General features: G+C 36.6%; 1 protein-coding gene across 2 annotated transcripts in view; it reads right to left on the bottom strand.

Moving 5' to 3' along the window:
* PRKD3 (protein kinase D3) overlaps positions 1–14731 on the bottom strand; it is an 89160-nt gene that overhangs the window by 3460 nt on the left and 70969 nt on the right. For both annotated transcript variants that reach the window (XM_072770509.1, XM_072770510.1), the window contains 6 exons: positions 12956–13028; positions 12161–12267; positions 6005–6166; positions 5664–5762; positions 3018–3285; positions 826–911 (listed from right to left, as the gene is read on the bottom strand). In XM_072770509.1, the coding sequence (XP_072626610.1) occupies positions 826–911; positions 3018–3285; positions 5664–5762; positions 6005–6166; positions 12161–12267; positions 12956–13028 (795 nt within the window). The remainder of the gene's footprint in view (positions 1–825; positions 912–3017; positions 3286–5663; positions 5763–6004; positions 6167–12160; positions 12268–12955; positions 13029–14731) is intronic.

Genomic DNA, 14731 nt, shown 5'->3' with positions numbered 1-14731 from the left:
TTACACACTATAAAGGAAACAAAATAATGTGAACTTTTTTTTTCTTAGCATCCTAGTCACAAAATTGACAACGCCAAGTACTTGCTATACAGTAAGTTCCATTTGTAGTATTTTAAATTAGCAATGTTAAATGCTTTTTCAAATTTAGACTCTCTAATAAAGTAACTAGTTTCTACGATTAAAAAAAAAATTGCCTGAGGCTTCTGAAATGGTTAATAATAATCATTAAAACATTCTGTTCTATACTCTGACCTTACACCCACACCTTAGTTCTCAAAAGAGGGGATAGTACTTAGAATCTATCACCAGGATAATTTGATAATCATGGAGACTAATTATGATTGCATTTGTTGTGAAGTTAATTCTAACCCCTACTCCCTTTAAAATAGTTTTGAAGCTTCTCTTTACTCTGAAGTTTGGGGGTATTGTTTGGCAAATCTAGCTTTTGGGGGACTAAGCCAAACGTTTTAAATGGCCTTTCTGATCTCATCAGTGCAAATATTAATCTTTTAGTGGATGTTTTAAAAGTAAAATATATTTGACAAAATAATATGCTTATCTTACAAAAAGGCGAAATGAAACATACGGTCCTATAAGAAAGCTAAAGCACTGCTTCAGTTCATGGGAGTTTAATTACCTATCAGTTCTGCATTTCAGTGATATACTGCAATTTCCAGAGAGGCAGCCACAGTACAAATTAATCACTGAAGAACACTTAACAGTATTCTAAGATGAGGAGAATCTGTTGGTCTTAGAGTAGTTTCATTAGGTAAGACAAATTACAAGGAATGGCTCAAATGAGGATCACCAAAGATTTTTTTTTACCTGCAGCCAGGGATGACTAAGAGATTTGTCCACACTGTATCGTTTTCTCATCTTCACTTGAAGTAGGTTGTTTATCAAATCAATTGCTAAGAGAAAAGACGAAATCAGACACATGGATTTGGGTGTAATGGGGCACACCAAACTTGGGAGTCTGCCTGGAAGGCTATTCAATCCACAGAAATACAGAGTTGAGGGTTTTTGCTTCTCAAGGCCATAGCCTTGACTGGTCAGTGATCCATAAATGTCTACTGAACGAACAGAGTACCTATTTAGGAAGCGTGTCTGTTTTGTTAAGGTGGCAGGACAGACCACAGGTTCAAGCGTCAACTTTGCAGCCACTTACTGCATGTGGCAGAGGGTCAGTTATTACATGCTGCCATTTGTCCGTTTCCTCATCTGTAAACTGAGGTTGTTGAGAAGATGAAATAATACACGTAAAGGGCTTAGAATCATGCTTAGCATTAGCTATTATTATTTTAAAATTAATAAAAAAAACTGATTACAGACTGATTTGTTGTTTCCTTCCAATGACATCATTCCCTAGTCCCTGGCTTGGTCTGCAAAGGAGCCAAAACTATTGCCTTGCCTCTGTAGATAGGGCTAGACTGACAAGGTAACTTATTACCACAAGTTCACACTCAAAAGATTTTACACAAATACCTTCATGGTGTTTGGTGTATGTGGTGAGATCTTGGCATACTTATTTTATCCAGTTACTTGAAGAAATGGAGCAGCTGCAAAACCAAAACCGTACTGCATACTGACTACAGCCCTATGTGACGGCACACTTGAAATATTGATACAAAAGCCTGGACCCAGGGATGAGTCAAGTGAAAGATTTACATTATAACTGCTTCTGTTTCTCTTCTGCACACCACAGGTATTTTATGAACTCCTCTGTGTTCCAAATACTTCCCATTTTGATCCGCTGTTCCTTAAGTGGTTATCCACCATGTGCATCAAATTATTTGGGGGGTATTTCCTAAAATGCATTCCTTATGTCCTTCTCACTGGTGAAGTGGAATCTCTGGGATATAGCCAGGCATTTTTGTCTTAGTACACTCACTAATTGATTCCGATATGAGAGGGTCTGCACACCACACTGCCCCCAGGAACTCTAAGAGAAACCCTCATATATACTTCAATTAGTTGTTCATTACCAAGTAAGCTAGCTACTGTCTTCACATGTTGTTCCTCAAACTTTACCAGTTTAATGGGCTGTTAATTCCTAGGATTAGGCCTGCTACTTTTGGAAAACCAAGAAGACCCCTGTTCCAAAGGTTGGCTAAATCCAGGTGGGGATATTCTCTAGTGGGGTTCTATTCAGTATGGGACCATTTAGTACATTGTGTGCCCTTCCTGGTAGTATCAAACTAAAGAGGCATAGCCAAGGCATTCTTGATAGGTATAGAACCCAGGCTTGCAGGCTCAAAAACCTTTCCTGGGCAGGGAAAACCAGTGTATCCTGCTTCCTAGGACTGGGCCACAGGAGGGCTGCAAACAAACTGGTGAATGTCTATACAGTTCATTCTAGGTAACTAGCTTACAATCTGGTTCTGAAAATAATTATGAAAAGAAAGAATACTTAAGGAGAAATCTCTCCTGCTAGTAGCCTAAGTTTATCTTACAAAGTTTAGAGAAAGGGCTCAGGGAAGACTTCACAGATGAGCCACGAGTTAAGGGCCCTTGAGAGACTGCAAGGATTTCAGCTGCGAGGCAGAGGGACTGTAGGCAGGTGAAAGGCCCAAGCAAAATGTAGAAAGTAGTTGGCAAGAGTAGACAGGTTTTCTGTAGGGGGGGGCAAGGAAGAGGAGGATGGAAGGTAAATTCAGGCTGTCTCAGATCTACAGCTGCAATGTGGTTAAAGGGAGCCCAAGATGTCTGGGGCAGAAAAAGACAAAAGTAATGTTTCCTGAAGACAGATTTGGCAGCAGTAGTGACTGGGAAGGACCAGGAAAGAATCTAGTGGACAGGACCATTAAGATAGTCCTATGGATTTGTCCTATGCCTGGGTACTAGATGGACGTTAGAGAAGAGACCATTCAAAAGGAAGACTGCTCAAAAATTGGCTGAATTGAAAGATGAATATGAGAAATTGATGAGACAGGAGAGACATGCTGATTTGGGATCACAAAGATTTTTAGACTAAACGGCACAGAGCTTAAGCTTTTTTTTTTTCTTCTTCTTCTTACCTTCACCAGAAATTTCTCTCCACGGATTTGGTGGGTACATAAATGCAGCATTTTGGATTTGGTCATTTATATCTTCATCTTCATTAAAAGGAAATGTGCCACTGAGGCTCACATAGACGATAACTCCCACTGACCACATATCTAGAGAACGGTTGTAACCTTTGCTCCTGAGAACTTCAGGGGCTAAGTATGCTGGAGTTCCTACCACAGATCTCCTGAATGACTTTTCACCAATGATGCGTGCAAAACCAAAGTCACACAGCTTCACCTGGGAATAAAAAGATGTTATTAATTTTGCATTTTCATCTATCTATCTCTATATACCTGTCCCTAAGTATGATACTGAATCATTTCAACATACCTGCCAACTACTGATTATGAACAAAAATGAATGTAGATGGGGCAATTGTAAAGTACCCTTTTCCAAAAAAGCAGATACATTTATAACCTTGTGATCTATTACTGACATAAGCACTAGGAAAGCCGTTCATATTTTCTTTAAAAAAAAAAACCAAAAAACAAAAACACCTTTATAAATTCTAGCTTCCAGAATGCCAAAAACCAGACTGGTGGTGTTAAGTGCTCAAAGTTTTTTGATGATATGGGAGAGTGCTGATTTTTTAGCATTTGGCTTTTAAGGAGCTGCTTTTCTATCTGTGAGCAAGAATTATGTGTTTCATTTTTTAATCCTCAGTGACCTCACAGTGCCTGGAAACACAAAGGTACTCAGTAAATGTTTGCCGAATGAAAAATAAGTTGGTATTTAAAAACTGACCCTTTATTTTCCTTAATCCTAGAATCTATATTCTCGAGGATTACTCTCTGTTGGCAAATAACTTGAGGTGTAGTAAAGAGAATTAATGGAGCCCATAGAAGAGCAATGCTAGAGATTGCTTTAAAGATCAAGAGCGAAGGTGTCTTCTATGACTATGCAACAAACAATTGCTGGTGAGATACTGGATTTGACAACAGTTTTGTCTGAAGGTAGCCACAGTCACTACAATATCCTTTTGGGAACAGCGTTCTGGAAGTGTAATGAGCTTGGCAGAGCTCAGAACACTTACCTTGCTGCACATCTTCTAGAAGTTTGGGTTTTGGAAAGTAAGGTCACATTTGTGAACAAGCAAATGCCAAGTACTTTATGGAGGAAATGCGGAAATGCCCTGACTCACAAATGTCTTCACAAAAGCATTATGATAAATTGAAAAAAAGGATTTGGCTTCTAAAAACTAATGGTATAAACTGCCTGGAGAGCAAAGATGAAGGTGCATTCATTCAAATGCTTCTTGCTATTTCTAGGACATGGAGCCTCGTGCATGTTTTTATGGTAGCGTTCTATGTCATTACCGAATGTGGCTCCCTTCTGATTAAGTACTGGAGGAACACAGGATTATTGACCATGAAGACATGTGAGCTTCTTTTTGGTTAAATGCCCTAACATCCTGATAAAAGATGCCTTGGCAGTAGGCAACTGAATAAGGAAGTGTGGCCATGGCTAGCATTTGAGCAAGAAGGAATGACAAGTAAATGACATTATTTTCCCTTTGTTCAAAACAGAGGTCAGAAAGATGGAGTTTTAGTCTCACTGTAGGGGTATGCAACCTTTGCCCAACAATTCTGAAAACCAAATGAGATGATAATGTGTGGAAACACTTTTATTTAAAATATCACACCAACTATGAGGGAACCCTTTTTACCTCACAATGACAGGGAATCCGTTTTAAGCCATATAGGCATTATAAAAGAACAGGATTATTTCCTTGTAAGAGTTGAATAATTTTTAACAGTATATCTTCTTCTTAAAAGACAGTTTGAGTTGTATTTAATTCAAGTGAAAGTCAGTTGTCCTTAGTCTGTCTTAGTCTGTCTTAGTGTTTAACTGTGAATTTTTCAAATGTATATAAACAAGTTTGGCAAAAGATATTCTAGTTAATTGGAGAATTTACCAATGATAAGCATGAAAAATATTTATGGGTACTACCAACATATTCCTCAGGAAGAATGTTTCAAACTTTGGGTTTATGAACCATTTTTTAGGTTATGAAATTTGGATCAAGGTCAACACTTTAGTGAGATGAAATTTATTAACCAAGTAAAAAAAATCCATGCATTACACATAAGTTATGGACACACACAAATAGAGGATATACATGTGTGAGTGATGGCAGGGACAGGAAATGTAATTCTTATATTGGTTTTAGTGAAAATGTTTGAAATAAAATACCATAAAGAGGAAGGGGAGTGAGCAGCCTGCCTCAAAATCTAGTTCCCCCCCCCCCACAAAAAAAAATCTAGTGTCCTCCACTGACAGTTCTACCCTGTATTATTTTATGGGGAATTTGTTCTGAGCACCAGGCACCAGTCAAGATTGATATCCCTCACTTCATTCCCAATGCACAGGGAGAGTGAACTGCACTATGTGCAAAACGTTATACCTTGAGGTCCAGTTAAGTCTAAAAAGTCTTAATGAAAATAAACAATGAGTAAGATCTGAGTTCAAATTATTCAAGTACTAATCCTCACTGGTAGTTACAGGCTAATTACTTCTGTTAAGATAGTGATATATCTGAACCTATAGCACTTCCTTTCATTACATGGGTGCTCTGTAATGTCAGGTACTTAACAAGGTTCTAGAAAGTATCTTACCTGAGGAAATGGCTCTGCTGATGCAAGCAGCACATTTTCTGGCTTTAAATCACAGTGTACAATATTCTTAAAATGGAGATTCCTCAAGGCAACAAGGATCTGTTATTGGAGAAAACAGAATTTTTTCAGTGCCTGGTAAAAATCATAGCTGAATCCCCATCTGACCTCTTAAATGGTATGGTAATTTGAAAAGTCCACGACAGTTCATCAAGTTTTAACTGAAGTGTTAATCTGTTCTTCAAGGTTAATTCCCACAATATCCTGATATGTAAAAGCACTGCTATTTAATTTTCTGTTTTCAAGTATTCTCGTTTCAAAAAAAAAAGAAAGGGTTAAAATACCTGTGTGACCATGAATTTGGTAATTCGTTCTGGAAGTCGACTTTTCTCACTGGATAGAATCATTTCCAACATATCTCCATGTAGCTTTTCCATTACCACAAAAACTCGTTCTGGAGTTTCAAACATACATTCCAGGTTTACAATCCCAGGATGGTGCAAATTCTGAAGAGTTGCAAGGATATTTATATAACCAACTTAAGTAGAGAAATAGTTTTACTATGCAAATATCTAACTGTACTACAATTAATTGTATGGAGTACATGGCACAGAAAGAAAAACAGCATAGAAAAATAAGCAGTAAAAGCAAACAAACAGGATCCTGGATTTGGATTTTCCAAGATCTGTACTGGACTGGATGCACTGAGGGGAAAGGCTGTCTTCCCAATTGATTACCTAAGTGCCCTTGTCCATTACTACATTTTCTTCTTTCTCATCTTTTTAGTCTCCTGACACAATGCTAATTTTATACTGTCCATAAATAGGCACCAATTGCCAGTCAAATTTAGCCAATTACACAGAACTTTGGCTCTCTGGGGCTGTGTCTGTAGAGGTCTGTGCTCGAGAGCTGGTTCCAATTTTAAGGTAGTTATTTATCTAAGTCTGGATTTTCAATCTTCCATTTGCTTTTCCTTCTTTTGGGCTCAAGATCTCTACCTCCATCATCTCCTGTTTCTGTTAATAAAAAAGCAATCTACCTTACTGGTTAAAAACAACAACAACAACAAGAACAAAAAACTTTCCTCAGAAGCAGATTATCATGATACGTCAGCCATGCTCAAAAATATTCAACAGCTTTTTATTCCTGAACACAAATCTATTCCTCTGCTTACCCCTTCCTATCTTCAATAATATGGCTTCATTTCAATTTTAAATATGCTCTATTGGCCTAAGTGTTTAAGCTTTTATTCTTTATTATTAGAAATGTATTTTTTATGCTTTTATCCTTATTATAGGTACTAATTATGCTAAGACATAACTTTTTGGCTTATGTGAAGTTGAGCACCATCTCTAAAATATTTTTTGAATCTGCCATCATCTCTCAATTCTCACTGTAGCTGCTTTAATTTCAGCTCACATTACCTCTTTCTAGGACGACTGCAGTAGTTTCCATCTAATACTATATATACATGCAGCAGTACTTATCCCATGGTACTGTGCCAAGTGCATGTATCTTACTTTGTAGCCAGTAAGTTCCCTGACAGCAGAGACTTAGTCATTTTAGCTCAATGTCTGAATCATGGTGCTTTAAAAAATGACTAGCAAGTGCAAAATAAATAGTTTACTAATCCATTTAAAATAATGTAATGAGATGGTATTCCAAGCAGCTAAATTAAAAGTGACACATTTCTACAGTGAAAATAGCAGTGAGCAGGGAAAGATTCAGAATATTACAACTTTGATCAACCTAGAGTTGGGGAAAAAAAACAAAAACCTAGAGTTGGAAGTGTGGTTGGCTGTCCCCATGCTGTAGTTTTAAGTTTCTTTCTTCCCACCTGCCGGTAAATGGTATACACACACAAAGATAGAAAGAAGTATTCTGTAACATTGTCTCTTAACTTTATTTATTTAAATGTCCCATTTCCTCTGGAGTCTTTTGGTAAATTATACTTTGATTGAGAATCATTTTCTCCAGGTTTTCAAATTTATCTGATAGAACTGGACAAGGCAGCATCGTAAAATTAAAATGCCTTTAGGTTTTTTTTCAGTAGTTGTGGTCATCTCCCCAAGATGTTCTTTCTTATTTTTGCTTTCCTTTATTGTTCATTCTTTAACCTCTTGAGTTTGATTCTTAATTCATTTATTTTCATTCATTCTTGTGTAAATATTTGAGGTTATAAATTTTTTGAGCAATTGTCCAAAAACTGATATACAGTATTTTCACGATTATTTTTTAAATACTCTGAAATCTTGATTTTGCTCTAAGATATTAAAAAATTTTTTTTCAGGTGGTGGGAGCTTTCTGTTCTCCAATTTTGTCATTTATTTCTAGTTTTATTGCATTAGGATCAAAGGATACTATTCATCCTGCTGTTTTGAATGAATGGGGTACTCTCTGTTCTTTGATTTTTAGGGTACAGACTTTAGTATAAAGTGGTTAGATTACCTTATACTGTTTAGGCCTTCCATGTTGTTAGCTTTGGCTACTTCATCTGCCAAGACTCCTATGTGCTTTTCAGTTTCTCCCTGCCGCCTCTCTAGTTTTCCTTTATAATGCCGCTATTTGGTGTAATCTTCTCTCTTCCACTACTAAAGTGCCCTTCTTCCCTTCACTTACTGTGTCTTCCCTTGAATTAAATCTTATCAGATCATGACCCCCTTGGCTTTCTTCTATTTGAGGAGGCAGCTACAGAGGATATCACAATTGCAGATATCAGAAAGTGCCAGCAAAAACAGCACTTAATGTGGTGCCTCTTCCTGCATGCACCCTTGGCTCCATTTCCAGTGTTTCTGGAAGAACTCCTTTACCTATTTTATAGGTCTGAGCTTTCTTCTATTTTCATAAGTTTTGAAATTTTTTCTCTATTATCATTTTTCTTGTTGCTTTTAGGTGACTTCTGAGAAGGGGAAAAATGGTGAATTTATACACCACAGTGTTAAAACCAGAAATTTCTCTTTGAAATATCTCCTAATATTTTTTCTCATTTACATAGGAAGCCATGAGAGCAACACACATTTTCTCCCATTACTACTCTATAACCAACCCTTTTCAGGCAAGAGCAAAAGATATTTTATATTACCATATCCCTATGAAACACAAGTAAAACGCCTTCCTTTCTTTCCTGCCTCATAATATACTCCTCAGCCAGATGTAGCCATGTTGACAGTTTATGTAGGTGTGGATCCTTTTCTTTACATAACTGATGTACACATGTGCAAATTACACATTACCCTAAGAAACTATACAAATGGAACCATTCCACATTTCTATTTAAAAAATTTAACAATATGTTATAGGTAATGCTCCATATAAACACATTTATTCAATAAATGTTAAATGAGTATTTGCTATGCTCTTGGTACTATGTAGGTAGTCTGGATTCAAGAGTAAACAAAACTGACAAGTACCTCTCATCTTGTGAAGCTTATTCTAGCAAGGTGGGATAGATAATAGGTGATAAACTAGTAAACTACCCAGTATGAAGGTGGTAAATGCTATGGAAGGAAGAAAAAGTAAGGAGGTGGGGGTGGATGGGTGTAATGCTAAACAGAATGCATGGGCCTCATTAGCAAATGACACACGGCATTCCAGGCAGAGGGAATAGATAAAGCAAAGTCCTTGAGACAGGACCATATCTGACATATTTAAGGAATAGGGAGACAGTGGGGCCATCATTCAGAAGAGACTCAATTTGTTGAAAGTAGTATCTACACTGGGACCTTTTCCAAGAGATTTTGGTTCAGCCTAACAGTATCTGCAGATGTCCAAAAATGTCATGTCTTCTTTTCTTTTTTTTTTTTTTTTTTTTTTTGAAGATTCTATTTATTCATGAGAGACAGAAAGAGAGGGAGGGAAGCAGAGACAGAGGGCAGGCTCCCCATGGAGCAGGGAGCCCAATGCAAGACTTGATCCCAGGACCCTGGGATCACCACCTGAGCCGAAAGCAGGCGCCCAACTGACTGAGCTACCCAGGCACCCCATGTCCTCCTTTCTTTTAAATTGATAGAAATACAGAGTTTATCACCAAGCACTCAAGAGCGAGGCTGGATGTTTCTGGGTTAACTATAAGGTCATTCCTTAATCACTGATTCTGTAATTGACTCTCCCTGCCACTGGAAAGGCCAAAACTGTAGTCTCAGTAGTATGCTTAGTCTTTGTGCTATAACCTTTCTTTATAAAGGTGAGGACATAGGGAAGAAAAACTGTGGAAGTCAGTGGAGCTGCAGGTAACTTACAGTACCAGAATCAACTATCAGGCTGGCGTCAGCCAGCCTTTTAGGTTTGTTTAATGAGGACTACATACAAGAAGAATCAGGGGCAAAGACTGGAAAGTAAGGATGACACAGCTGAGAGGGGAGGGGGGAACCAAAGGGTGGAGTATATAAGTGTAGTAAGTTCCTTTCAACCCGTATGCAACAGTCTAGCTGAAATGCCCATATGACTAAATCCTGTGTAATGAATTTCATCAAATGAAATGAGTTGCTATTTGGAAAAAAGTTTCCTTTAAAAAATGTTTTTACCAAATTCAGATTGTTCTAAGAGAATTGTAATTCAAACACAAAGTAGACTAAAGTTGATCGTTATATATAGAAGAATTTGTTGAATTTATACATTGCAAAGGAAATAAAGTCACGATTTTACGTATGTGCGCACACGTGCGCACACATACACACACAGCAGGTCCAGTGTGGTAGAGTAGAAACAGCATGTGGTTTGCAGACAGATTGAAACTCTAAACCTGGGCAGCCTGGGTGACTCAGTGGTTTAGTGCAGCCTTCGCCCAGGGTGTGATCCTGGAGACCCGGGATCGAGTCCCGCGTCGGGCTCCCTGCATGGAGCCTGCTTCTCCCTCTGCCTGTATCTCTGCCTCTTTCTCTCTCTGTGTGTCTCTCATGAATAAATAAATAAAATCTTAAAAAAAAAAAAAAAACCCTCTAAACCTGTCCTCTTCCTTGGGTGATGTTAAGAAAAAGTACTTATTAATAAGTACAGTTTCTGGCACAAAGTAAGTCATTAACTAAATATAAAAATGTAAATTTGTATATAAACAATTTGAAGAGAATCTACAACAAAAAGCATGGTATTAAATTTAAGATGAAAATAGTATATTTGGAGACATACTACAATTACTTAACCATATTCCCTGTATGGTAGTCAATGAAAAAGAAGTATTATAAAATTAAATCTTAGGAGTTTTAAACTAATAACAATTGCTACAGAAGGCTATACTACCATTGTTGCCCTGTGCATTACCCAGAATTCCCTAAATTTAATTATTATGAGCCATAGTTGATAAAACATGGCCAAAAACACTTTAGTGTTTAGTTCAGAGATTTGTCTGTGATCAGAGTGGCAAGGATGAATCAAGCCTTAAGAATGTATCCTTAATATTTATTTATTTTTGTTATATTAGTGGGACAATGAACAAGATTCCAGAATTAGATATGAAAAAAGATCACTAACAATATTCACATTCTAATACAGTCCGAATGCTATTAATATTCTATATGAAGACAGTTGTACAGGAGGAAGTGACCTTGAAGGGACCATAAGTAGCTTGTAGACCACAATCTTTTGATTATCACTCCTCTGAAAAACACAGGAGGCAAATGTCATTGCTGGTAACCAATAATGTAATACATGTAAAATGAATTGTGTGTTTGTAAGTTTCTTACCTGCTTCTTCAAGGAAGCCTAAGTTCAGTAGGTTTTGTCTTCTTGAACTTCACTCACAAGCAAATGGGGTTCTGACAGCATTAACTATTATATTACCATGATTTCTTAAATATTATCCAAAAGCTACACAATGAATAGACGTTTGCATATTATAATTTATATGATATTCATACAAATAAAGATAAAACTAAATTTAAGTCTTCTTGATGACCCCCAAAAGAGGTAAAAATGTTAAATGAAAATGGTAATTTATTTAATGAAAGTTAGGTCATTACTGATATATATTTAAAAATATACCTTAATGGTATTATAAAATTAAGTCTTTAGAGTTTTAAATTAATAAAATAACAAATGCTACTGTGAAAAGGCACACAATTTTTAAGCATTTATTTTTACAGCAATTGCTATGTCAACCAAGTACCATCATCTGTGAGCACTGCATGGGTACAGCACTGACCTCCTAAGCCAAATGTGGTGACAGAAGTATCCAAGTATTTTGAGCTTCTGGAGTGATGAATTAATAAATTCTTACTTTGTTGTTATTAAGATTTTACTTATGAAAATGTATTCTAAACAAACTATCATAATGGCAGTTCTTGTAACTCCTAGAGGACTGTAATTTAATTTTTCCCTTTAAAAAAAAAAAGACATAAGGATTTAATGTAGATGCCCACCAGCCTCTCACTAAGCCCAAAGGTCATAAGATGAAAACAGAAGAAAAAACAAGCTTTTTTTCTTATCAGCTCTAAAAAGACTTACATTTAAAAATCCACAAATCAAAAATTAAAACCAATACAAAGCAACTTGGGTTTTTTTTTTTACCTGTAAAATAGCCACTTCATTACGGAGTTGACTTTCCTGTTTTGTGGGGAACCTCATCTTATCAATTACTTTAATAGCCACATCCCTTCCAGTTTTTCTATGTTTTCCTATTAAAAAAAAAAAAAAAAAGGTATAGAAAAAAGCAAATTGACAGCTCATATACAATATAAAAGCTTTATTAGGACGTTGTCCAAAGACTGAAACTGATATGTATTTATTTACTCTTAGATTTCTTTTTTTGGCTGATTTTGTTCCTTCTCCTTTACTCTTTAAGAAGTAAATTATTATTTTCCCTTAATAATAGTTGCCCCTAATAAAGGCATACTTCAAATGCCAGGAAATTTGAATCAACTTTTTTGCTGAAAAATAGTCTACCTTATTAAATAAATGATAGTTAACTACTCTTAGTCTTCAGATACTGTCAAGATAGAAACATTGTATCAGTGAACTAATTTTATTCTAGATTCACTGAGTCAGCACAGTTATTTAACCACATGTCAGAGCAAGTGTTGAGGCAGAAAGGCCACTTAAAGAGTGTCTAGCAAGGGAGGACTAGGATTTAATATTACTTTTCTTTTATACCTTGGATTATAGCTTATAAAGTACTTTTATGTGTATCAGGCTTAATTAACAACCTGTGAACAATGCAGGTCAAGTTTTGTAAGCTCCATTAAACAGATGAAGATACTAAGCACAGTGAGCTTAAATGACTCTGCCAATATCATGAGCCACAGATCTTAGGATCTGATACAACATTCATGCGAACAGCAGACAAATGGGCCTGCAGTCACTTACCTCCATAGACGATACCAAACTGGCCTGAACCAAGCACCTCATCGGCAAAGATCTGGTAAACAGTGCTAATGTCCTATTTAGGGAAGGGTAAGCAGCATTATTTCCCTCTATTTAACACTGTCAACATCTCTCTTTTCAAAATACTTTAAGATATTTTTGTTTCTGAGAGGCAGCTAAATTGCCTAACAAATATTTTATGAACAGACTTCCCATGTCCTAGAAAAGCCCAATTTTAATGCTATGGCTCTTGACATACAAGTATAATCTATTCTGTAAGAAGGCCTTTGAGGGGAAAAAGTTTTGAATAAAAGAAAATCTTGTATTTATTAAGTAATGCTCCATAAAAAGTTAACAAAAAAAATTAAGAACAAAATTTTACCTATTTCACCATTAAGGAGATTTGTTATCTTTGATCTGAGAGAAAAACTCAGAAGGTTCATATTACTGAGATTTAAGCTCATTTTGAAAGCCTGATGGAAAGGGTTATGTGTGAGAAAGTCTGTAACTTAGATCCCTCTTCAATCTTCTTCCCTCCCTCCCTTCCTTCTTGGTGCTGGCTGTTGCTGTGGGAATATCTTTGGAGGGCGCTCTCCAGTCCTCTCCCTGGTGCTTCAGTCAGGAGTCTCCGTCTGGGTATGTGCCACAGTCGGCATGGAGGGTGTTATACTCCCCCCAAGTGCCTGTTTCATGGCAGTAACTCAACTGAATAAACAGAATTGCACAGACCTCAATTTCTCACTGGTAAAGGTGATACATAACATCTAATTCACTGGATTTTTAAGTAAATTAAATGAAAGATATATATCAAGTGTCAAGTCCAGTGCCCAGCATATAAAAATCAGTAATTCCATAAATCTGATTTCCTAATTTCTGTTGAAATTGGATAATCCTAAATTGTTGACTTCCCTGGGACTTGGCTTTCTCATCTGTATAAAAGTATTCTACATCTCTAGGATTCCTCCTAATTTAAAAAATGCCTGTGAATTTAGGATTGTCATCAACATTTATTGAGCCCTAACTGTATAGAGGACTCTGTAAAAGGCAGCTAATTTGTAAAACAGACCTAGGTAAGAGGCTTATGATGTATTAGAGAAACAGTGAAATCTATTAAAAAGGTAAATAATTCAGGACATACCAGGGTCAAATAAGTACTACATATTTGTAGAAGCTCTCCTAACACCTGTTCTTTACTCATTCACCAGAACAACCTGTACTCTCCCCATTCCCTCTGAAGAGCACACACTGATTGATGTCTACAGTAGCCTAACAAACTGGGGGTGGTGTCCCAAAGAGTGAATCTTTAAACTGAACATGTTCCCAAACCCTTTATGCCAAATGTACTTGTTATAGATCAGAGTTTAATTACTGCAAAAATTTAAATATATATACTTTTTAAGTCAATGAAACAGAGATTACTATGAAAACTAGGTAGTTTTAGAAACTCCATAAAGGGGTGTCTGGGTGGCTCAGTCAGTTAAGCATCCAACTCTTGGTTTCTGCTCAGGTCATGATCTCAGGGCAGTGAGACTGAGCCTGGTGTGGGGCTCCATGCTCAGTGTAGGTCTGCTTGAGATTCTCTCTCCCTCTCTCCCTCCTGTTTATGTTCTCTCTTTCTAAACAAATAACTCTTAAAAAAGAAAAAAAGAAACTCCATAAAGATGAGATACCAAACCAATTGCTGTCAATTTATTTGTGAGCAAAATAAAGATTGGGGGAGTGAGAATTCTGTTTCCAGAATAATTCATAAGTATTCCTGGTTCTACTTTAAAGAAACAA

The sequence above is a fragment of the Canis lupus genome, chromosome 12 (assembly GCF_048164855.1).
Source record: "Canis lupus baileyi chromosome 12, mCanLup2.hap1, whole genome shotgun sequence".
NCBI classification, from domain to species: Eukaryota; Metazoa; Chordata; class Mammalia; order Carnivora; family Canidae; genus Canis; species Canis lupus.
The sequence above is the reverse complement of the archived record's forward strand: the minus strand, read 5'-3'. Positions and strand labels throughout refer to the sequence as shown.